This window comes from Siniperca chuatsi, linkage group LG1 (genome assembly GCF_020085105.1).
Source record: "Siniperca chuatsi isolate FFG_IHB_CAS linkage group LG1, ASM2008510v1, whole genome shotgun sequence".
Classification (NCBI taxonomy): Eukaryota; Metazoa; Chordata; class Actinopteri; order Centrarchiformes; family Sinipercidae; genus Siniperca; species Siniperca chuatsi.
Window position 1 is genome coordinate 7,938,016 of NC_058042.1, and position 26,024 is coordinate 7,964,039.

Here is a 26,024-nt window from a genome sequence, read left to right on the forward strand (position 1 = left end):
GTGTTCTGTGGTCTGAGTAACTTTTGTATTAGTCAGATGAATCTATCTTTCCAATGACATCTGAAACACCACTAAGAACTGTATCATTTGCTGCTGCGGGATGAGTTCAGCACAAGGCGGACGTTTGCCATTAACCTCACTAATAGTTACTCTGAAGAAAGGAGCAAGTGAAAATCATAGGCCATTAACACTGATAGGTTGTATCTCTGACAGGCTTCTTTGAGAGGCTGAAAGGTTCAGCTGTAATAACCACATTTTTATTAAAGTGGCCTGTGCTGTTTGAAAACAACATGTAAAGCGCAGAGTGGTGCAGAATGCCTTAAAATTGGTTTGAAAACTGTAACGGAGAATTAAAAAAAATCAATGATAGCCGTTGATGTGTGGGTGTTAACAATGTAACAGCACTTAAAAGGATGTAGAGAACAAAGCAGGTTAAAGTTCTGAGTGTCACTTTGTGACTTCACTAAAAAATACAGCTATACCACTATGGATGATTGTGTCTGAAGGATTCTTGGTGGCAGAATCAATTCTTCTGTGTGTACATGCGGGATTGCCAGTCATCAAAATATTCAAACCATTATTTGTTGTGAATTGGCAATTTCAGAATGATACATGGTGATATATGACATTACAGTTATAATCCTTAAGATTGTCATAACATCTAACACCATTTTTGATTTGACTTATGACTGGCATTGTTTGCTGCTGCCTGCGGTCGGTACACGTCATTTCAAACACAACTCTGGGACCTGTACTACCAGTATTAAAACATACTTGACATTCCCACCAGTAACCAGAGGTATCACCAAATCAACCAGAGTGTGAAATTGTAAGGATTATAACGTCAGATTAACAATAAAATAGCAGTTTGGGATCATCGCTTTACTTATCTATTTTCTTTTGGAAAAGGAAATTAGTTCGGAGTTAGTTAGGGAGAGAAAAAAAGTTTTAAATGTTAAGGTTGATGATGGTTTTATTGTTTGGAGTTTTTAATTACGACTGGCGACTAAAGCATGAGGTTTGATGATATATAGCAGGATTTTGAATTAAATCCCAAACACTAATGTATTTGGGCTCTTACTGTTAAAGAGTAATACATTGTGGCATTGACAAAAGCGTTAGAAGCCATTTTCCATTTCCTTCATGTGGATCTGACTCCCATGGTAGCTCACTAAAATAAAGACATCCCATGGATAGAAGTGTGCCTTGGCATTTTTACATGTGTGTATGTGTGTGCGTTTGTACTCCTTTTCTTCTCTCACCCAGAAAACCACCAAGTGAATAAGGTGATGTGTGTGTGTTTGTATGCGAGACATACAGTATGTGTGAGAGGGTTTCACTGCAGTCCAATAACAGTCCAATTGCAAACAAATTTCCCACACCGTGCTTCTTTCTTCATACACAAGTAAATGCAATATACACAATCATATTTAAATGAAGGCGAGAAGACAAGGAGGAGAGGAGACGGATGACTTGGAGGCTTTGGAAGGGGGTTGATTTACATGCTCTGTCAATTCCCTGTTGCTTGCCGCCATCCATAATTCATCCATTTTATTGACTGCTGGGGAATTCTATTAGGTGACAGAGTGAACCTCCCAAGAACAAAAGATGACTGTCCTTTTCATGAGTGTCATCAGGACCAGTATGTGTGAGAAATCCAAAGGCCTGTTTCTTTGTGGATACCAGCACCTGGGGATGCTGTCGATGACACACAGGGCATTTGCTAATTATGTATTTTCAACATGTTGACTGAACAGCTTCAAGTGTTACATATTCTGTCATGGTGCTGCTGAGCTTAATCAGAATAAATGGTGAGCTTGGTGTCCTTGGCAATAGACTTTCTCAGGGCCTAAATGAATTTGAGGCTAGGATCAGGACATTGGTGAATACATAAACAGCATGTTACTGCAGAATATGCCACAGCGTAATTGATACCGCAATATCAATCTTTCATTCAAGATACAGTGTGGAGATACTTTAGTTGAATAATTTCACACAAGAGTGCATAGCAAAAAGTCTGAGTAGTATCCCCTTCTTCTCTATGAAAAACTATATTGACGTATAAAAAAAACAGGTATTAGGCGACCAACAATCTACTTGGTCACACTTGTCAGTGAAACAAAAAACATATATTAATTTCTATTATTAAAAGTCATTGGTTTTCGGATAACTAATATATAGATTCAATGCCGAGATCAGACTACACAATATCAATGTGATAGTGGTCTGAGGGCATCAGGAACAAAAATGAGCCAATTTGCTTGTTTTATCCTGTGTAAAGTGTCATAGTGGAAGACAATCAACGCATCTGGGACGCCTCACAATGTCCCGACACAAAGACAAGCATATCAGATTTTTTTTGTCTTCTTTTTTTGCGATGATGTTTATCCACAAAGGGCATACTTTCACATTCTTCTGTGCACAACTGTAAACATGGTGAATGAGGTCAGTCAGTGAACTAACCATTTGACTATCATCCTCGAGTCAGGGGCATTGTAACAAATTAATCGCACCTGACACTATATGTATGGTATACACCCACACAATCAAGGAAAAAGACAGAGCCCTAACTTCCCAGCTGAGTGACGATGAATGGTTTCAGGTTTACTTTCATTCATAAAATTGTGTTTACATACATAAACATTTTTTGTTTCGTGTTGTCAAGTGAAGTCATCCCTTCACCTCCTTCCGAATCACCTACATGTATGTAAAAGACTGCTAGCTATGCTTGGTCGGGGTCCAACATGTAGTCTACCATGTCTCGGCCAAGTTCCATCAAGAATTTATGACTATGATTGCCTAATCATCTCAAAAGACAAAAACACTGCATAGTATGATCCCAGCATACTAGAATTTTAAGAGATAAGATACAGCAACTAAACAGAGAGAAGTCAACTTCTCAACAACTGAGAATTAGACAGCCACCTGTTCTAAATTTCTATTTCAGGTCTTTGCCCTGTCCCCATTTGTCATCACAGACATCAAAGAGTTTTATAGCAGCTGTTAAGTCCTACAAGGCAATATGGACAGGTGATACAAAAAAAACAGCAATGTCTGTCTTATGTCAGGTCATGAATAACACACTAATGAGACTTTTCAAAGACGAAAGAAGGAAATACTCTATATGGCACACTTTGAAAATACCTTTGAAGGATTCCACTGTGTCTTTAAAAGTATCCTAAAGTAATTGGGAGGAGTCAGTCAGCTAGTGGAACAACTAGCAAAGACTTACTGAGGAGAATTAGACATCCAAGAATCAGCATTGTCTAAAACTATCGCATGTGGTTTCATGTTGCACTCAATTTTAATCACCTACATTATCTTGTGGCTCAGGTTAAAACTGTTTTTCTGCTATTGTGAACACAGACTGAGAGAGAGAGACGGAAAGAAAACAAGAGACATGACCAAGTTGAAGCATCTGCAGCAGAAGCTTAATGTGATAATCCCCGCTGTCAGCGAGTCATCCTGCCTTCAATTGGTAGCTTTGACACATCTTCATAAACTTTCATCTCATGTCTACAGCTTTGGCATTGCCACTTTCAAGGCCCCGATTGTGCTGTGCACCAAAGACCAATTAGACACTCTTTGCAGATTCCCCTTTCTCTCCCTTACACTGCCACACCATTTTTTAATTGACAGCAGCTCTTCTCTCTCTCTCATGTAATGCCTGAGAGGGACAGGAGACTCTCAAGGAGAAAAAAGAAAGTTCCACTGCTATTCTTTTTAATTGTCAATGTCGTACTTAAATCAAACAGTCTTGGTAATGTATTCGCCACACAATCCATTTCTGCTCTGAAGGCAGGAGCATGGGGGTCCACTTCAATTTTGCGAAGACTTCCCTGGTTGTTCAGAGAATGCTTGCTAATTACCAACGTAGACACCCTGGGGGGGGGGTAATATACACTGGATTGTGTTTTGTAATTAATACAAGGTAGATTAATAAGTACCTTTTTAGCCAGCTCCCATTGGAGGTCAGGCGTACTCACCGACAATTCCATTGGTGTTTAAGACATTTAACTTGAGATGTGGTGCTGTGCTTGGAACTAAAAGTTGGAAAGTCTAATGATAATCTAGCTCACACCACACTGGAGCCTTGTGGTTACCAATGTGATGACCTTACATTTAATTTCACTGAAGGTAGAAATCCCATTCTGGGGCTGGATTTAGATGAATGAGCCCTATTTCAGCTATTTTATGTTGACCCCACAAGTTGCAAAGTTATTATGCTATAGGACTGGTACACAGGGGTTAGGTAAACAAAGTGCTTTTTTAATTGGTGAGAATCAAACTTCCCAAGTCCAATGCAATTCTCTCCAACGGGTTTGAGCAGCTCTGCCTGAGCTAATGAGAGCCAGAGGAGTGAGAGCACAGTACTGTGACACTCTCTTGGCTCTTAATTTGTGAACTTCCCCTCAGCTGGCAACCCTGCAGCCTCCTCCCCCCCCCCTTTGGGTAGCAGTGGCAGCTTCGTAACACCTTCGTGAGCAGGCGCCAGAACTAACAGGTTAGCTTTTGGAGGCCAGAGGCACCAGGATATGTAAGGAGTAATACATTATGTGTTGCTGGAATGTGCGACAGACAGGGGACAGCAGGTTCAGCAGCGTATGGCTTTAGAATAACTATTGGCGATTTAGATGGGTAAAGGTGAATAAGGTATAGCACACCAGTTTCTAAAAGAGTAAGAGCAGAAACATGCCCCAAGAACCTGTAGCATTTTAAGGCTTCTTTAATTTCTGAAATGGATCAAAAAGGCAAGGTAAATCTGACTCACAGCCAGAGTTCATGCTCATACCTTTCTTCTAGCTGCTTGCCTCCAAACATCCAACGTACATGCGGCACAGGGTAACCAGTGACCACGCAGGGCAGCAGAATGCTGGCGCCCACCACCTTGGTCACAGACACAGGCTGCACCAGGAACTCCAGCTTCCGCTCTTCTCCAGTTTCTTAGATGGGAGAAAAAAAGGTCAAGGTTCAGGCTGAGGTTAAGGTTGGGGTGAGTAAGTGAAGCAGAGCAGCAACATTCTACATAACGGGTGTCATCTGTCTTACAAACTTCAAAAAGAACTCATGTCTGATGGGCATTCTTTCCTGACACCCAAACCAAGAATGGTCAGATGAATAATGTCCTTGTTGATGTCTGAGACAGCTGAAGTCTCAGCTCTTTAGGAGTTCAAAGTGATCCCATTTAATTCCAGCTGCAACAAACTGCCTGAGTAGCATCCTGCAATAACCAGAGAGTCATGTGTGACCCCAGCTAATACACAGGACTTTAGCAAAGTGACTGCAAAGCGACATCTTTTTATCATTCTGAGTTTAGCTTAGATCATAATTCTCTAAAACTCAAACCAGACTTTTAATTAAAAAAACAGAAATGTATGAATAATTTTCACCAAGGCCTTTCTCAACTCTCAACGTTTCTCTCTGGAAACACCCAAGTTACTTTATTGTCAAGCTGATTTGTTGTGACTTTCAAGAAACCAAACAACTACAAATGTATTTCTGTCACTTCAACATCTGGTAGCACCCAATCAAAATTTCTTTCCTCACACAGCTTTATGCATTTTCCTTCTGTATGCATCAAGCCTTTTGCCACTCCACCACACATCCTTGGAGGAGACATAGAGAGATAAAGACCCCCACTGGGGTCTTGTTGAAGTCTGATTTATGACCTCTAATATCTTCTCTGTGCTGCCAGGAGCCTGGTGCTTAACAACTCAGTAAATAAAACTCTGGGTGAGATGACACACTGCCACAATGGAATTCAGCCCCCTTTTGAGCTACAACTGAGTTACTGTCAGCATCACTGATAACCCCAGTGGGAGTTCCACCACTCCTTTTGGCATTCGAACATTTCTCACTATAGGCAGATTTCTTCATGCTAAAGGTAATGAGCAACCCAGAGAGGACATCATGTACCACTTTAATCAAATGACGCACTGAACTATATTTTAATTTCAATTTACTGCATAAGTGGTTCTACAATAGAAGTTCTAACATAATTGCACTGTAATCAAGGATGTGAAACTGTTTGAATAACAGGTACAAATGAAGACAAGCAGGAAAAATGCCTTCACTATTAGATAACAATGGAAGTATAGTGTCCAACAAATCTAAAAACATTCCATTAAGTATCATATGTTTGTGACTGAAATTGTAACTATAAAATCCTACATCTACCAATAAAAACTCACTGATCTGCATTCTTACTGGACAACATTTCACTCGTTGTCTGACTAAACTTTATTTCCTCAAATTACCTGGCAGTATCTGGAGTTGGGCCTCGTCGCTGGACTTGGACGACCCCACATTTTCCACCAGACAGCGGTAAAGGCCAGCGTCGGCCTCTGAGGCGTTGCTGATCACAAGGGCTCCGCTGGGCAGCTGGAACAGCCTCGTGCTCAGCTCCAGCGGCTGGCGGTCTTTCTCCCACCGGGTGAAGGGCACCAGATCTGAGTTGACCTCACAAGCCATCACCTGGCTGTTCCCTAGATACAGAGTGGTCAGCGATGGCTGGCTGGCAAACCTGGGCATCCCTGAAAGAAGACAGGACAAGGATGTCAAACCGGCACTCACTTCCAACATCAAGAGAATGACAAATGTTTCTGTAACACTTCAGAGGTGGTAAGAAATGAAGATCACAAACCAGGAGAATTCAAATGCTTCGACATATAAAACATTACATTACATTACATTAAAATGTTCAAAGGCCCTATAATAAAATGTTTAAATGCCCCGAAAACATGTATTCTCATCAGCTTTTTAGTATGAGCAATGGGTTCTCCGTGCTTTTCTGACTAGTTTGAAGTGGGCGGGACTCTGATGAATCTGATTACCGTTAGTGAATTGATTGGTCACTGTCAATTAAATTTGATCAAACCACACCCACACAGTCCTGATGAAGCAGATTAGCTGAGTTTTTCAGTGTTAACTCTTGATAAATAATACTTAAAGATGTTGTTTTTAACTTTTGTTGTTGCTTATTTAGTCATGAACATTTAATGTTAAGTTTTCAGGGACTTTAATGGAGACATAAAAGCAGCTGAATTTAAAATTATTTTTTTTTAAATCCACCACTTTTAGACTAATTGCAGTAAGGGAGTCTTGACACATTTGAGTTTGGGGGGGAAAAAAGCTTCTACTGTTATTCAATTTAACTTATTCAACTTTCAACTAAATTTATTTTAAAAACATTTGGAAGTAAGTCATACTTTTACTGAGCCAGATTGAAAAAACAGACCTTGGACCTTTAACACAACAGCTAGGGAAGTTATAAAAACTTGAATATTTGTTTTAAACTATGACAAGATGTGTATTAGGTCTAATCTTTAGAGCTGAAAAACATAAGAGCATATTGGACGCGACATATTGCAATCCATATTGAGGAGAGATTCTCAGGAGTGGAAAAGGACAAAAAATGTAACCCCCACTCACCCCAGACCTCTTGCACACACAAATTCTCATGCACACACACAACCACCCATACACAGTTATGAAGCACAATCACTTATCCTCGATGGTGGATGTTAATTTGCCACGCAGAGCAGGAGACACACAGCACTAATTAAAAAAGGCTGGATCCACAGGCTGTTTGTGCTGCTGTACCCCGACTTTCATCTCAACCCAAAATAATTATTTCCTGCGTTTGAAGCCATTGATCTGAAACCAACACTTGCGGGCCACGTTCGAAACAATTGCACACAATGGCTTCAATTAAAAAGAACTTACAATGTGTAAACTGCAAATGGTATTCTTGGGTTTATTAGTGAAGAAGGAAGAGTTGTTTTTAAAAAGAAAGAAGGCCACTACATCTACAATAAAAAGAATATCATGCTGTGTTATTACCATGGAGGGCCTCTTGAGTTCTTGGGCTGACTGTGGTTGTCTCCTTGGTAATGTGTGTGAGAGAGAAATGAATGGATAAAAATGTGTGACTAAGGATGAAAAAGAGGCTTGTTTCAGAATGTGTTTATCTATTTATGAATGAAAGTTTTCCTGCTGTAACTGTGCTCTTACACAGGAAGTGATGTTGAAGACTTGCTGAGTGACAATTTGATGTCTCTGCCCCCTCTCACCTACAGACAGCTCTTCAAATCCCCTGCCAAGAGTGGCTCCAGGGTAAATCATACTTTAAGATAAGGCCCCAACAGCTACAGACGCTCCTCTGGCCCAGGCCAACGCGCACAGCTTCTCTCAGTATATCTCTGCACAATAGTTCAGCTAATATAGGCTTATCCGATTCCAGTACTGATATTTTTGTATCAAAGCTGCCAATCACCTACTGTATAATCATGCCAGGGTAAAAGCCTCAGCTAAATCATTTAGATTAGAATCACTGAAGCTCTACACTGAATCATGTACTTTTTTATGATTAGCAGCTGTAGAGCAGGGTGAGTAATAAGTCTAGCCAAAGTTAGAGGGAAATCTATATATATATCTATATATATCTCTCTCTCTCTCTCTCTCTCTCTCTCTCTCTCTCTCTCTCTCTCTCTCTCTCTATATATATATATATATATATATATATATATATATATCAGGCTTTCAATGAAGATTTAATTTATCAAGAAAAATAGATTAAAAGTTTAAAAAAAGAAATTTCATTGCAGGTTATGTAGCTGTAGTCAGAATATAATGGTAGTTACATGATGGTGGTGTTTACTGTAATAACGAATGCCAAAGCTTTCCATTTGATTCCTAAAAGAAGTCAAAGTTTTTCAAGTGTTTGATGTTACTAGAGTAAGTGCATCACTGTTTATTTTTGTGTGTATATGTCTCTCAGCTGCAGTGGAGTGGTCCTCAGCGTCTTTTTGATTTTGCTTGGCATTATATGTTTTTTGTGCTAAGAAATTACACATTAATAAACTTTATTCAATTCTCAAAGTGGACAATATGGGGCAGCTGATATCGGATATTGAATAAAAGGCCAATATCTGCTCAACATACAGACAAGCTGATATGTTTGTGTCATCTTACTTTACAAACATGGACACACACAAAATGGCATTAGTTTACACTGCACTCAAGATACTGAACAATTCAGCACTCAAATCTTCATGTATCCACAAATAAAAAACATTGGTAGAGTTTGGGACAGAGGAAAAGAAATCCTTAGGCCCATGGAGCAATGACATTTCAAAAGATGATGTTGAAGACGATGCCCCGAGCTAATGTGCCCCAGGTCTAATAGCTAGAGATATAACCACGACTTTGTGTAATGGCTTGAGACTTGACATTTGGCCCAAAGAGGATACAGGAGAAAGCCCTGAAAGTCATCTGCAGACATGACAAGAAATTATGGTTCCACAAATTAACTTATTATCTTCCTATAGTGTGCGCTCCTCTCTTGTGCCGCGTGCCGCGTTTTTCTAGCGGTTTTTAGACGTGCATAAAAGTTAAAATATTCTCAACTTTTCAACAAAAGCTTCGGAGTCACACCGCTCGTCAATGTCAAACTTGGCCCCGGCAGCCAATCAAATCAAGCAAGAGGCGGGCTTTACTACTTTCTTCCTGTTGCTTGAGCAGCCAGGTGAATTTCTCTGGTGAGTATAATGCTGTTTACTATGCCAATAAATGGACTGTGAGAGAGCTACGGAGCAGGGGCAGGCGCACCAGCTGTTTTGGCGTTTTTGAAGCGGCTGCGCCTGTAGCAGTGCATCTCTGTGTGATCACCCGTTTAGTCTGCAGTGACTCTGTTGACGCTGTTCTTCCAGTTCTCAATCAATTTATCCTTTGTTCCTCCAGCCGCATCACAGCTCTCCACGCTGAGTTCATCAGCTTGTGTGTGACTGAGTGTGAGATTCTAATTCACACAGGCATGACTTAAGAGGTAGCCATGCCATAATGTAACAGCTAGTGTTAATTAAGTGGATGCTTCACATTATGATGTCTCAAATATGTATGCGTGTGTTCATGTATGTGTGATATGTGGACTAGCTGTGTACATAAGCACAGTTTGGGTCAAGGCAGGGCATTGTAGATGGGAAGTGGTGAGTGTCGATGCTAACACTATCGATTCCAATTAATCACAACTGTCCATTTAAATCGACTGGATGGGAGCTTCATTTTCTACACCCTTGCTCAGCACCATCTGTTGAACAGAAGTGTTGTACTGCCAATCTCAACACTTATTACCAAAGTGTGATAAGGCCAAATGATTCCAAGACAGCAATAATCTCTCAGTGGTTGAAACACAAGAATGGAGAGAGTTTTATGCTAATGGAATGCAGGTTTTTTTTGTTGATTTCATACAGCATAAATGAGAGCAAAATGTGACTCTGCTCATCTTACTGTGCCTCCAAACAACATTTTCCTAGAAAATAAAGCGGTTAACCAAGTGGTGGCACCAAATGCCTCCTTAGTGAAGAGTGGTTAGTTAGATTCACCAAACCCTACATCATCTGCTTGGCTTTGCCAGCAGAGCTTATAATCATATGAATGCTAATGAATGAATGTGTCCATCACTGGATGGAGATTAGCAGGAAAGAATTGTGCTGCAGAGAGCTATGAACAGGCCTAACGACTGTCTACCCGACCTCAGAGCAAAACCAAGTGCAACTACGCATGCACATACACATGCATGAATGTACACAGACACACACTTAAATCACACAGTTGGGTTCCTACTATTCTTAATTAAAATTAGGTATAGAATAACAATGAGCAGCTTAATGGAATATGCAGAAGGCTTTAAGTATCTCCCTCTAGATTCAACTGAATTAGTAACTGACTGCAGAATGGCAGGATTTCACCTTGGATCAAAAACAGTGCTCTATGTTACATATTTTCAAGCAGAGTCAGTTTTAGTAATTAAGGAAAAAAACTGAAACTGGCTATCATTTTGGAGCTGCCCAGAGAGCTTATATCTCCTTATATGCCTCTGGCCTGACAAAGTGCTGTGTTTGGACCGCTAACATGAAATAATCCATTTTGTGTATTCATTCAGTGTATGAAAGTGTGTGAATGGGGTAAATGACATGTAGTGTAAAGCGCTTTGAGTGGTCGGAAGACTAGAAAGGTGCTATACAAGTATAGTCCATTTAATAAGGCCGAATAATACAAACTGCAAAAACACCAAACTTTATGATAGGCTAATGCTGTCAAAAAAGTCAAAATTTCAGTAAGAGAGACAGAAACAAAACAACACATCGTGCCTATGCTGGACGAGTCATGCCTACAGGCAGTGTGGGATACTGGCTAAACCATGCACGTTGAAACACATGTTGCAACGTACTCAACTCTGATCTAATTTGTTTCCTTGTACTAGACTGGACTCACCAGCCACTTGGGCTGTTTTCCAGCTGTGGCTAATGCTCCCTGCTGGCATAATGAAAATGACGGGGGAAAAAATGATATGAGATAAAGATACAGTATATTATTTGAAAAACAAGAAAAACTCAAATGCAATACTGAAAACATAAAGGCCGGTTAAGACAAACTATTGGAGATTTATCTTGCATTGGGATTTGTTGTTTAGTGATGTACCTAATGCAATCATTATCTGTAATAAGCCAAACATATAGACCATGTGACATTATGTCAAGATCCTTCCAGCACATCTACAATAGAGCTTGATAGCAGAAGATTGGTAGATCAGCGGTAAATGTTTGGTTTTGGTGACAGTCCCTTAGAGTCAAAGAGCAGTGTCTTCTCTCTAGATTTGACATTTTGCAATCATGAACAATCAGAAGGAAGAAATACATCACAAAAGAGACGGAGAAACCCAATTTCTACACAGATAGCAGAATCAGTAGGCCAAAATGTACAGCCACAACTGTGACTCCCATTCTTATCACACTATTATTTCCACTACTTCTCACTCTCTGAATTCAACAAGTTCATGCCCATTCTCTGGGAAATGCAGGAAATCAATACCTGAAACTGAAGTACACAAGTCAGGTTGAAGGAAAGTGGGTATACTAAAAAAGTAAATTAAAGGCCTTCATGACAGAATAATTCCTAGAATGCACTGACTGTAACAAATTGATATTTATTGGTGTATGACCATCCAAAGGGGGTAGAGCTTTCCTTTGAATCACAATAATGACATCTTCGCTGGCTCCACCTTTCCCTGCAACATTGTCCTCCCTTATCAACACATCTATTACAGTTTTGCAACCCATGCACACAAAGACAGAACAACCACAAACATATCGCTGGTGCATTTATGAATTTCACAAAACCAGACAGAGCCAAATCAAGTTTGCTGAGCCTAAAAAAGACTAATTTCAGTCAGCAAGGTGCTAGATCCAACCCTGGATGAAGAGTAAATTAGACAGAGTGTTAAGACATCCAATCAGTGGCAATGAAAATCTAAGACTGAATGGGGGAGTTGGAGGGGAATCAAGTAGTCCAAAAAAAGACAATAATGTCTATTAGATGTACTGGCTTTGATATGTGTGCTTAGGCAAGGTCTAAATGTATTTCCCTGCTGTAAAATTCCTCTGTACATTATGTACTTTGTTTTATTCAGTTCAGTGCCTCCTTTCTGTTCATGCTCCCTTTAAGGCCAGCTGCAGCGTAAGTGATAATTAATTCCCTAATTGAAGGTTTCAGAGCTTCAGGGGAGAATATTTCTAAGGGCTTCCTCCATTACAGCAAATCATGCTATTCAGCCTACATACTTAAGGTTATATTCTTACTGTAAAACAGTTAAGTATTCACGCCTTATTGATATTTTGTACTTTGAGAGGATTTCAAATGTACAATTTAAACAGAACTCCACTCGGTCAAACACAAAGGGAAACTCTTAAAAGTTATGCAGATATCACTGTGAGTTACCAGTTCATTAGGTACACCATCACAATCTAATACAATCCAATACAGTCACAACTGCAATATGTTCTACCCTGGTAACCTTTGTGAAAGCCTAAAATGTTGCTGGCTCTGTGTAAGAGAGCTCTTCCTTTAATTCTCTGGTAATTGTTGAATATGTATTTAGTGTAGATGTTGGTGATTTATTGTAATGCATTATTATTCTCACATTCTGTAGCCCTTGCGTGTTAAAATATCAGAATCACTTTTCATTATAATGCAGTCAAACACAACACCAAAACAAAACAAAAAAAAAGACCACACAGTTACATCAACACCTCTCTGATAGTGTCAACAAAGACTGAATAGAATATAATAAACTCTACTGTGGTATGATTTATTGTGGGGCTATTGTATTGGATTGTGTTTGCTTGTACAAGTGTACGTTATGAATTAGTAAATAAGTATAATTTTAAAATACAGAAAAATCTCACATACCTTGTTCTGTTTAGAATGAGACCTTTTCTGTACAAGTTGTAAGGATTTGGTGTGGTGTTTTTCTTCTGAATTTTTCTAATGCTAGATTAAAGCTGTAAAAAAACTAGACATTTCACTTATTAAGTGTTATGCATCCAATTTCAGGGTTTACGTTTTACTTTTAAGACTGAATTTAAAAAGTCAGTGGGCCGATTACTTCTGGGTTTCTGAGAAAGCACTGTTGGGCTAAAAAGTTCACAGGGTTTAGTGCGAGAAAATAAACCTCCAATTGGTAAAGCATTGGTTATGTGTGATTATTAATACATTTATGCACTCTGTATGCACATGCAAGTTTGTGTGCATAAGCGCAGGCAACACCATGGAAGCTGATGGGCAGTAAAAAGCAATCAGTTGCATAAAAAACTGATGTCTGCTCTGAGAGACAAATGTTTATATTTCTCCTTTGCTGTATCTGTTTTCAAACTTTAAATTGCATTGTATTGCAAAACCCACTCAAACTGATTCCCTTCAAACAACACAAAGACAACATTATCCCCGTTAGCCCCGTTATCACTCTTAATAAAGGCACTTTATGGTACACAGAAAAAAGGATTATTCTATCTCTCTAATGCAGCAGAGATCATTGTGAAATTTAGCTTTGAGGGGTGGTGCTTTAGTGATGTTCTTAAGTGGCTGTGCATGTTACATGAAAACCTAAGCATGAATTCTTTATATCCTACGCCATGAGGGAGTTTGCTTTTGCTTCTTTTGGTTTAATACAAATGTGGGATGTCGTCAAAAATGGGGCTGATTTAAGTATTTAAAAAGAAAATCTCAATGTTTAATTACAAAGTTTGTATGGCCTGATAGGGAAAGATATAATAGACGTATAGCCACCAATTTATGAGAAAGACTGTGGGTGTTCATCTAAAAATACATATAAACTTGCAAGTTTAAATCTGTACGATCAACTAGGAGGAAAGGAAAACCGAGTTTACTGTTTTCATACTAAACACAGTCAAGAGAAGTGAGGGAAAAATTGAAGATCCTTTCAGTTTTGGAAAAGATGCCTGCTGATGTTCTTCACTCGCTCCACCGTAAAAGGTAACAGCAACCTTCATCCTGTCAGGGGGTGACAGGTGGGAGCTCTCCCAAGATTGACAAGAATGAAAACAGGATCAATTAATGACTGTGTGTTGGAATCTAATAAAGAAGTCACTGAGGGACTTCATCATGTATCAAGCCTGACATACTGTGGAAATAATAAAATGCACAGTCTGGCTGTGTCATCACAACATATTTGTCTTTTTCACCAACAGGCAGGGGTGACTGGGAGTGACTGTCATAACAGAAATGACGTTGGTCCATAAAAATTGTTTAAATCTCATTCATCAAATATGTTCAGTTTTCATCTGATCCAAACAGCTGTCTGTGTCTGAGCTAAAAATGGAACGGCTTCAGTTAATCAGTGTAAAGACTGTGGCTTGAAGATGAATCAGTACTTTTGAACTCTATGATACGTGTGCAGAACAATGGCAACCACAAAAGCATACACACTCCCACAGAAATGCTTGTGTTGCGTACACACGTCAGAAGGACAGACAGAAGATGGATGGGTGGTGTTTCACAGGAGTCAACCTCAGACATGGGTTCTTATTTTATCTGCTGGGCTGTATAAATGGTTCTCGGGTGCAGCAGATGACAGAAAGAGCATATCCTGACCTTGTAACATGTCAGTGCCTGAAAAGAGTACAGTAAAATCCTAAGAAGAATACTGCTGTCCCAGAATGACACATCAGCCTGTTGTTAAATTTCCAATGACAACCTCAAGACCGTAACAGCAGGAGGCAGACATATATATTACACATGTATAAATACATACATACAGGACATAAATACATTAATTTCATTGTTGAACAGAGATGCAAGTAGACACCTATTTGAGTAGTAGTAGTGTATTCAAGGCATTGATCCTCAGCTAACAGACACCTTTAAGTATGTTAAGCTAACTCTCTCTCTCTCTGCAGGGCTTAACATCTCTGATAGCGCTTAGCCAGGGGAGGGATATTTTTAACTGCTAAACCACTCTGGGTACAGACCAGATGTTGTGCAAAGAACGCCCTTCTAAACATTTATGACTATCAGCGGATGGGTCCTGGGGCGCAGCTGCTGTTTAGAGTACAACTGAGGCGAGAAGTCACCTCCGCCTGATTACTACATTTCTCACTCTTTATAGAAGCGATTTCTTGCTTTGTTTTTACAACAACGCTCAGGAAGATATAAGGCAATATAACATGCACTTCAGAGGACAGCCACTGAAAAAGGTCTGCTCTAAACAACTGTCAGTAACCTGCCTCTCCACTGTACATGTTACTAGCGTGACAAGTTGCTTTTTTGATTGCTGAATTTCTTTTCTTCTTGCCTATGTTAGTAAAAAAAACAAACAGACCAGCCTACAATGAAATTACACACAATCATTTGTGTCTTGATGGGAAATGACACATCACACAGCACAGTTGGCACTCTGACAGCTCCTGATTGCTTGTTGTGGGAACAGACAGAGGAGAGACTACAAGGAGGCTCATGGATGGTGACGGATGGAGACGGACACATGACAGGGCCGGTTCAGTTGCCATGGGAACATCAATAAGAAGGAAATCAACATTTCCTTTTCAGAAATGTTTGTTTCAATTCCATTATAGTGCTTATATGTCAACCATCTAAATTATGTGCAGTAGTAAAACGTATTAATGCATTTTCACTGTAGTTGATTCAAATACAATTGGATTGGATATATGGAAAAAATCCTTTGTCACAGTTTTGAACCAAATCTGAAGTCTTTGAGACGTGACTTACAAGACAGAAATCAAGTTTTTCCGGTCTATCAATGCTGGTATGAAAATAACAACAGCACAATGGCCAAAATCACACCAAATACTTTATTTTTATGGAAACTGGGCATTTAACGTCCAGTTACAGATGCTTTGATTCATCACTTGCATATGTAAAATAGTTTTGATGAGAAAAGTCCTGCTCATTGATTTGGATAGTTACAGCAGTATTAATGGGACAGAAAAACAGTTGACAAATTTATGTCAGGATACATATCACCCAACACTAAATATTATTTACTAAAAAGCTTGAATCAAACTACAACAATCATGTATATACAGTATTTCCCTGCTATGACAAGCAAAACCATGAAACCTGAAATGCAAAAAGGAGGAGTTTCTGTGCAATCCTCTCTTCTCCACACAGACAAAAACTGTCAATAATCGTTACGCGCCATCTGACCAGCAACCGCACCCACACAGCAGGGGTCATTTGTCAGCTTTTGAGATGTCACTGTGCATGGCCTTGCAGCAAAAAAAGAGCTTTTTTCAAATTAATGAGTAACTGGGATGCAAAACTGCAACTAATGAGAAGACGGAACCAAAAAATGACAAACAATTAATCGATTATCAAAATAGTTGCCAATTAACTTTCTATCTTTCAACTAATAAATTAACTTAATAAATTAATAAAATTAACCTAATTGCTCTACTGAAATCAGCTCTAATCAGCTCTAGTGGAATGTTTGTACTTGGATTAGTTGCATGCACATCTTTTTAACTGTGGCACAGTGTGAGGAGGCTGAGGGGTGTGACTGTGTCTATGCTGGACTTAATAGTTACATGATCCTCAGTTTGTGAGTCAGCATGTAAGTTTTTAAACTCTCCTTCAGGGTATCACATCTCTTCTGCCTCCCATGTGCGTTTCACCTGTTCACAGTTAGACCTCCAGCCAAGCTAACGCCCAACAGTATCTAGGGAAAAAGAGCCCTTTTTCATTACAGGTAATTGAGTTGTAGCTGAAACAATACTGATTGCATTATGGCCCTTAATCATGTTAAGGTGTCTTATTTTATCACTGGGAATTTAGCTCATTCTAGGCCCATTTTGAGGCTAACCTTCTACAGAGGTCGTTGCCACGGGAGACACAGGAGACCGTGGCAGCGGCTGCTCCCATTACCCAAGCACAGATAGATGTGTTGGCACTACGACCGTACATCCCTTTGCTCTTTCCGTCTCACCTCCCCCCCTTTCCCTCGCTCCCTTAGCAGAGAGAAGAGGGGAGGAGGAGGTGAGAGGTAAGAGACGATGCAGAGGGAAGCTCAACAGAGCGGCCTCCAATGTCAGAGGGGTCTATGAAGGAGATGTCAATCAAATCCAAAACAGGTGCCACAAACAGCGGCTATCACTGGCCTGTCCTCACATCTTTCGTCAAGTGCTTGTTTCCTTAAGGCCCAGAGCAACGGCCCCCTCTACTGGAATGAAGGGCCCCTCCACCCTCCACTAGCTCAACAGGCCATCCAGATAAAGGAGCCAAACACACTCCTGTCCTGCTGTTGATGGACACATAGATACAAGCTGAAGGGATGACCTCTCCCCTTCATTTGTCCCACTCCCTCCCGCCCTACAGCACCATCCACCTCTCCTTCCAATTTTTCAGCCTCTGCTCTGCCACTGTGCTGTCTCTTTCTCATTCACTGCATTACTCTCCAAGTCGCATTCATTCAGTCTCCACCCCTGTTCCTATCACCCCTCCATCTTCCCACCACACATTTCAGTGGGAGCTCTATTGTTTGCTAGAGAGGGGCATGCTGCTACTGGTTCTTATCTGGGGATGTTGGCGGCACATCTGTAGATGCTATCGGCGGCTCTGTTTATTCCCCAGCCCTGCAAGAGCAATGAGATGGATGGAGGATGGGGCCAGAAGAAAATGGAGCATCTTCCTCAGCAGAAATGATGGAGTAAAGGGCAGAGAGGGGAGAACAGAGAGGAGAGCCTCTGAAAGGCGTTGTAGACAAGTAAAACCAAGACCAGGCAAAGCCCAAATAAAAACTAGGACCTCAGCAGGGTAGCACTCAGTATGAATTCTACCCTCAATATTTCACATCAAACCACCTTCTCTTACCAACACTAAAATTATTAAGGATATCTATTTATTAAAAAAAGGCTGTAGTTTTTCATCATAGCACAATGATGAAAGAGCACACTGTTTTTCACAGAACTCCCTTCTTTTGCATTGATCTATGGAAACAAAATGCAAATGTGTCAAATGCTACATACAAGCACTGAGCAGACTTATTCTTCAGCATAATTTAGTACTTATCTTTAAAACTGTGTGTGGGTGTGTGCTTCAAATTATACCCCAAAGAAGTTAAGGTAGAACAAAAACACTTCCTGCATCAGTGAGATTAGAAGTGAGCTGTGATAGTTAACATACTCATTTGTTCACATTGTGACATTATGTAGACATTTTTGTAAAGCATTTCATTGTGAAGTATCTGCAGCTGCTTTTTGGAAAATATCAGCATGGGTTTTGTGGTATTGTTGATAATGAAATGCGCTGTAGACACAATGAGGCAGCTCAGGCAGTCAACCATGCTACACAAAGCATCAGCTTGACTCCTGAACTTAAAGGGAATTGTCTTCCATAGTGTAGGTTACAGACGCAGGCAGAATGGCTGCTGACAATCTATTGTGAGACAGATTTCTCAGGTTTCTTTATGAGCCACTATTCTCAAATAGAAACTATGCCTGAATTTGTATGAGTATGGGACTGGCAGCTTGGGAGCAGCAGATGTTTCTGAAGACACAGATGTAGTGCAGAGTGATGATGTCACTCAACATGGCTAGAGTTATTCATCATCGTTAACCTCGTCGAGAGGTGTGATGGTGTGGCAAATTAACGCCAGTTAGCAGTCCTCCATTCCCCTTACCTACCATACAAGCACTAATTTTCCAGATTAAAATATTACATTTATTTTGTGTGCAAAAGGGTTCAAATTTAGGATTAACATAATGGTGACAGGTTCAAGTCTAATGAAGAAAATGGAAAATAGACTTGGACAACTGAGTGACAGATTGTGAGGGTTTGATCGAGTCTGAGGAGCTGAAATTTAAGAGAAAACATTACAGAAAAGAATGGAATGAATTAAATGCTGTATAAATGTTTGACAAGCCAGTACATATTCAGTTATTGCTTATTAGTTGAACTATAAGTCCAAATTTATACCCTTGAATTTATATTAATAGTGAAAACAGCTGATTGCTTGTGCCTGTCAAGAGCTAAAAGATCAGAATTCAGTTTAAATTTTTTTTCTCTCTTTTCCAAATTCCTATAAACATCTTTCTGAGATGCTCCAGTGAGTCTAAATAACAGGCCAGGCAGAGCCGCACATATTTCAGCAAGGGATCCTAAATGATGAGAAGACCAATCTCTCCATGTAGACATAAAACACAACACAGTTTCAAAGTTCATTAGCCATGTCTGGTAAGATGCAGATGCCATGTATAATACATATTAAACAAACAACAGCAAACACAGACATCAAATACTGTGAAAACATACCGTACATACTGAATAGGCTGCAGGAGGGCAAGATTCGTATTTGAATGAGGATCATACAGTGTGCAGTATTTATACCCACAGTGGCCTACTCTTTACACACTACTAATAGGTAAACTGTTTATTATTGTGGTTGATTAAATTTGCAAATATGAACTGGATATATTTACTGAGGGAAAATGTGCAGTACTGGATTTTCTCCCAAAAGCACAGAGAGGAAAACAAAGCGAAGTATAGAAATGAATCATATCAGTAACAGTGAGGAAGACAAAATAACAATGAAGGCAATCCAATCAATCACTCATCCCTAATGGAAAAGGATGCAACAGATCTCTAGAACACCTGGACAGTCTGATAGTGTGGCATTTGCAATTACTCCAGTCCATCTGCAGTGCACTGCCTTCAAATGGAGCAGATGTTGTGCAGAATGTCTCTGAACAAAATCAACCTCTGATGAGTGTTTATTGTATATATGTATACATGCCTGCACATTGTGCTGTCCAACATAGAAATTAACCATTGAAAGCCCAAATAAGATAATGAGTGTGTGTGTGTGTGTGTGTGTGTGTGTATAAACAATAGGCGAGATACTGATCACTGACCTTGGAGCACAAGTTATTCTACAGCTTGAAAGAAGACACACACACAGCATCCCACTCTAATACTGAGGAGACTCTGTGGAAGATGATGTTTTTTGCCAGCAGTACAAATACATGGGAACCATCTGGGACGATAAGCTTACCTTTGACGCCAACACTGATTTTATTCATAAAAAGACAAAGATTGTTTTTCTTCAGAAGTTTTAATGTTGAAAGTGTTCTATACTTCTTTTATTGAGTCAGTTCTAACATTTGCTATGATCTGTTGGTTTGGTCTTTGCCACTTGTATCAAGTCAGAGCCACACAGAAAGCTCAGGTCATCTTACTGGACTCCCAGCACCCTCTACACGGTGAGTTTAATTTGCTTCCATCAAGGCAGAGGTTTTACCTCCCCAGAGGTGATACAAACAGAAACAGATACATGATGCTTATTCCATCAGCTATTGGTTTTTTAAACAAAATGTGATTTGGCCTGTTGCTAGCTGTGATGTGATACCGTGTCGCTGGTTTCTGGCTTCTTTTCTTTCGCTGCTTTCTCTGATGGTTTTGGTGACAAGTGAAAATGACAACAGTTACATTGGCGCTAACCTGTGTACTTGTGTCTATTTGTGTATATATTGTATGTACACATGTATGGATTGTATTAATTGCCGTTTTTATTCATTTGTTGTATTCTTTATGTATTGTACTATTATTGACTGCTTTCTGTAAGCCAAATTGCCTCTCAGGGACATTAAAGCAGGATGCAGTGCAAGATGCAGTCAGTTGTACAAAAGGCAATTCCATAATACCACACATCAACACTAACAGCAGGGAGCCTGTACTCGAACACCGCAAGCCTTTATTTTTTTTAAGCATCAATCAAGCCTCATCAGACTAAACTCAGTGAGTCAAACGCCTCCACGCCGCCCTGAAATCATGCATGTGGGTGCACACGCTCATACACACACACACTGACACCCCTGAATTTGACACCACCATAGCTTGCAACTACCAATAAAAAAGTGTGAAGGCACTGCATGTTGTGGACATGAGAAGCCTGAACACCTTCTCCAGGGCACTTACTGTACACACAGAGTTCAGGACAGCTCAGTCAAAGGAGGATCCATTCCACACATACTCTGTGAACACTAGTTTCTTTATGTTCCCTGCACAGCTGAATTGCTCGTTGAAACAACATAACACTTTCTTGCTTATCACACTCCTTTTTCACACTTTGCTCTTGCTCACACAAGTCTTGCCTGCATCACACATGTAATGCCCCTGCACATTAAGACCAAGTCTGTGTTTAAGCAGGCCTGAACAGGCTCCAACAGCTCCCCAAACAGTCTTTATTCCAGATGAAGAACACGTACGATGCCCCATTCATTCCCAGCTTTTATTTTCGTCCCTGTCATTCTGCAGAACGCATAGGAATATTTAGCAAGCACCACCCATCCATCTTGCACCCTCGAAACTTTTTTCCCCTCAAGTTAGCTCTGAGTGACACTGTGTGAGGAATACAGACTGTCTGTCTTTGGCTAAAAGCAACAAAATAAATGCAAATGAACTTCATTAAGGATTGTCAAGCAAATTGTGGACATTCCCGGGATAAAACCCCTTTGTTTGTCACTAACGAACAAATATCAATGAATCTACCATAATTAAGGGAAATGGGGGAAAAAAACTGTGGTTCTTCTTTCTGTGTTTCCACCAGCATAAAAGAGCATCTTGGAAAAGGTGAAACCCAGTCAGCTGGAAGAGAGAGTGTGGGATATGAATGGAGTGTAAGCGGAGAGAAATGCTTTTCAAGGTGTTACCTCTCACACCTTTCAGTTAAAGTCCCACCTCTCCACTGCCGTCATACCATCAATGTTTGTGGAAACCTGCTCAGATGATGCAAAAAAGTCAATCCATAAATAACATTGGTCTCTGAAGCATAAAAAACAAAGATGCTCACCAACTGAGCACTTCGGTTTCTTCAGTACACTCCATCTGTGCCCAAGGCGAGGCGTTCTTTCAGTGCAGAATATGCAATGAAACACTTATGGCTGCACCATATTTCTGCATCCTCAGCAGAAGCCAAGTAGAGTAAAATATGCATTTCAAAACATATTTTATTTACATCTTAAGTACCAAAATGTAATCCCTTTTTGTCACCCTGGAATCACACATTTTAAATCCATCTTTCAAAAGATATCAAAAAATAAGATATTCTTGTCATCATCTAGTGACGATGCTTCAGAATTCAGACAAAAACAAAAGACTTCAGGGCGAAGGGGCCCAAGAGAACATCGATATCAGAATGTAAAATATTTTCAAAGAACAGGTGTCGAGACAAGTGGCCTTGAATATCGAAACTCAAGACTAGCTGAACCGTATCAATCTAGAAAAAAAGTCTCACTTTTTCTGCCCACCCTGTGTGTCTGATTAATACAGAGGTATGTTTGAAAAGATTTCCCCGAGGCATGGGGAGCCATCAAAAAAAACTGAGTCAACTCTCTTTCAGGGTTCAAAAGCTCTATGAAGCCCACTTTAGCTTTGAAACACGGGGACGTTTTAATATGAAAACCCAAAACTGCCTCATGCATGGTCACTCGGACGGGCATTTGGAGATGAAAGGGCCATGCGGATGAGCACACTGGTCCTGACTGTGTAGGTATCGCTATCTGTAGAACTGCAAGGAAGTAGACATGGACAGTGAATGTCAATGAGGGAGGGGAGGATAAACAAAATGTCTCAAGTGCAGTGTATTCTCTTTTTTATGCAGATTGAGAGAAACTGCAAGAGTGATGGATTGTCGGCTGCAAAAACTTTTCACTGCTTTGAGTCACTCCTCTGGTAGTAAAATTCCCTGCACAAAGCAGCAATTTTTTGACTTAAGTGTGAACTTTGCCATGCACATTCACCCTGAGAGGTCTACATAAGGAGTACATACACCTCATATCCTCAGGGTAGGACTGAGTAATACACCTTGGCTTGTGGAATTAAAGAGAGTCTTTTTAATAATACATATGACATATGCTAAGGTTGAAATTTTTCCCGTGGAAAACTTCCTAGGAATATTGTATTCTTCTCAGGAACCACAGGGTTTCTCACAATAAGTTGTCTGACTTTAACACAGAATTCAAAAAATGGTGTAAATTCTTATTATTTTTTGTTGTTATTATTTAATATTTCTTAGATTATCTAGGGTACAGTTCTTTAACATAACATACAAATAAATATAATACACAATTCCTCTTTTTACTATCTTTAAGGTCAAAACTAAACAAAACCAGCCATGCAGAATATTCATCTTCTACTATTTGGCATTGTCTCTTCTGTCCAAGTGGTTCTAGGAAGTGTACGGCCATCTTTCTTAGTGCTGACCTGAGGTAGTGGCTGTTTGCAGTGGCATGGAAGGAGAATCTACTGAAAGCAACCATTTTGGCAAGTATTTTGTCCTCTTGTTTGATGTAACGATAGTGCACTGCGCTCTGTGCTGAATGCTGAATTCCCCTCGGCACTATGACTCTTGGGATGGAGGCTTGCATGTCTGATAATATGAACTGGATCTGGTTTAATCAAGCTCAGCTACTACAAGCAAACAATACAAGAAGTGACAAAACAAGATTGGCAAATGCTTCTGTAAAAATGTAGCCTCTTTCCCATTTGAGCAATCACTGGCATTCCAGAATGATACACTGCCTATATACAAACCCAACCATCCCACCAACCCAAAATTAAATAAGTCAAAAGGTCAAACTTAAGTCAAAATGGTAGAAGTAATTTGTTGGTAAGATATGCATGCTACAATGGAAACTAGTCTCCTTCAGGTCATCTGTTCTAGCCTTATGTTGTTTTTAACACAGAGCTACTCATTTAGCGAACATTACATTCCAGTTCCATGCCAAAACACAATAACGCAAGCATCATTACCATGCAATTGTGCTCAGGACTGTGAATAACAAGAATCCAGGCCCTGTAGGAAAGTTTGTGGAAGAACTCAGGTTGGGCTGCATAGTAGTGAATCGCTGACTAATGGCTTGATTTTAAAGTATTGCAAGTTGCAGATGATGCATGTGTGCATGGTTCCTAATTTTGACTTGTTCGATCAATTTGTCTGTGTTTTCACCATGCAGGGTTAATGTTGAGTCCTGATTGTTTATTCCACTTGACTGGTGTAAATGATATATTTTGATGTGCAAAATTATGCTACTCACATACAAGTAGATATTTTAGAGCAGATGGTAGCAAGGCATCTATAAAAAACAAAGCGCTCAAGCTGATTAACATGTCACAGCCACATTCTCACTGACGCCATGATTCTATCCTTCGGGTTTGAAGGGAAAATGAGAGCATTTAGGGGAAATCTCTGAGGCTGTGTATGCCTTGAGCAGTGAAGAATCATCACTGATGTGCAGATGCCTCACACATATTGGGAGATGCACTATGTACAGTTGTGAATAGAAGTTCAGGTAGTGGGGGAGTTGAGTAGTGGGATGATGAGCAGTGGGCTCGAAAATACAGACGAGTAGAGAGAGTTGGGGAAGTCATTATGCACAAAGGGTGTATCTTCATCTGCTGACTGCAGCAGTCAATTTTCACTCTCATTAGAACACAGTAACTGCACCAGCCAAAGCATTGTGCAGAAACAGGCTGAAAATGGTCTGAGTTCAATTGGACTGTACACTTTAATTTGAAATTCTAAATGTAGCTTCATTGTAGTAAAGAAAATGCCCCAGGTATTTTTTTCCCCAAACACTCTCTGAGCAGTACCACAAAATCTGGCACAGGTACAAAACTATTATGATATGTTTGCACTACATATAACAGCATTGAAGAATTAATTTAATGGGGAATTTCCTGTCTGTATCCACTTAACAGGTATATAATGATAAAGCTATTGGTGGAACCCGTAAAACTGTCTTGGCACACACCCGATGCAACTCTCTTATACCCCTTTTCACACCAAGACACATCCTGGGTAAAAACCTGTGTTTGTAGTTTGTGTGAATGGGTCAACACGGGTAATCTGACCTGGGTCTGCAGGCCTGCTCACAACCTGAGTTTAGCGCAGGTCTGATACTGCTTGGCTTTGGTGTTAAAGGGTGAACACTGACTATTGCTGGTCCTCTTGGCCATAAATTAAACTATTCTAAAAAGTAAAGATAATTGCACATGATTGTAGAGAACAATGTCTACATTAACCTTTCATATGGTGACCAAATAAAGAAATTAAATCCTATAAAGTTACCACATATTGTCCACCATGGTGAAGCTCCAGTGTAAAAACAACATTGCAGAAGCCATTTTAAAGGAGATTAAAACAAAACCCTGTTTAAGTACATTAAATCATGATTTAGCAGTAACCTGTAGTGTAATAAAGACTGTGTGGAAACCGAAACAATTTCCACATTTACATGTAGGCTGGTATTAGTAGTTAAACATGGGTTGTAACCCTGTTTCAGTGTTACATGGGCAGTATTAGCCTGCAACAACAACAACAAAAAACTTCAAGACTAACAGCCTGTGTTTAAGCTAACTTGTGTGAAAATAACCTTAGATTATTGCTCAACTTTTAATTTATACTAATAAAGCTCATTTTGAAAAGGTGACATGTCACATACATTAGAGACGCATGGGTGTACATTCCCACGCGCACACACCAACACAGACCAGGCACTAAGGTGCCTGGAGAGTAGAGATAGGGCTGTCTCCATCAGCCTCTACACCTACCCAGAGGACCTAATCAGTCAGTGAATACACGTAAAATGGAGGCTGTCATCTACCTCAAGCCTAACAGACTCCCTGCCGACACTTTCTCCTACTGCTGTCCTCCA

At 40.0% G+C, this 26,024-nt stretch overlaps 1 protein-coding gene across 7 annotated transcripts in view; it reads right to left on the reverse strand.

Moving 5' to 3' along the window:
• Nucleotides 1-26,024, reverse strand: part of neo1a (neogenin 1a) — a 155,973-nt gene that overhangs the window by 65,461 nt on the left and 64,488 nt on the right. For all 7 annotated transcript variants that reach the window (XM_044193466.1, XM_044193438.1, XM_044193428.1 and 4 more), the window contains exons 3-4: nucleotides 6,258-6,533; nucleotides 4,793-4,943 (exon numbers count right to left, since the gene is read on the reverse strand). In XM_044193466.1, the coding sequence (XP_044049401.1) occupies nucleotides 4,793-4,943; nucleotides 6,258-6,533 (427 nt within the window). The remainder of the gene's footprint in view (nucleotides 1-4,792; nucleotides 4,944-6,257; nucleotides 6,534-26,024) is intronic.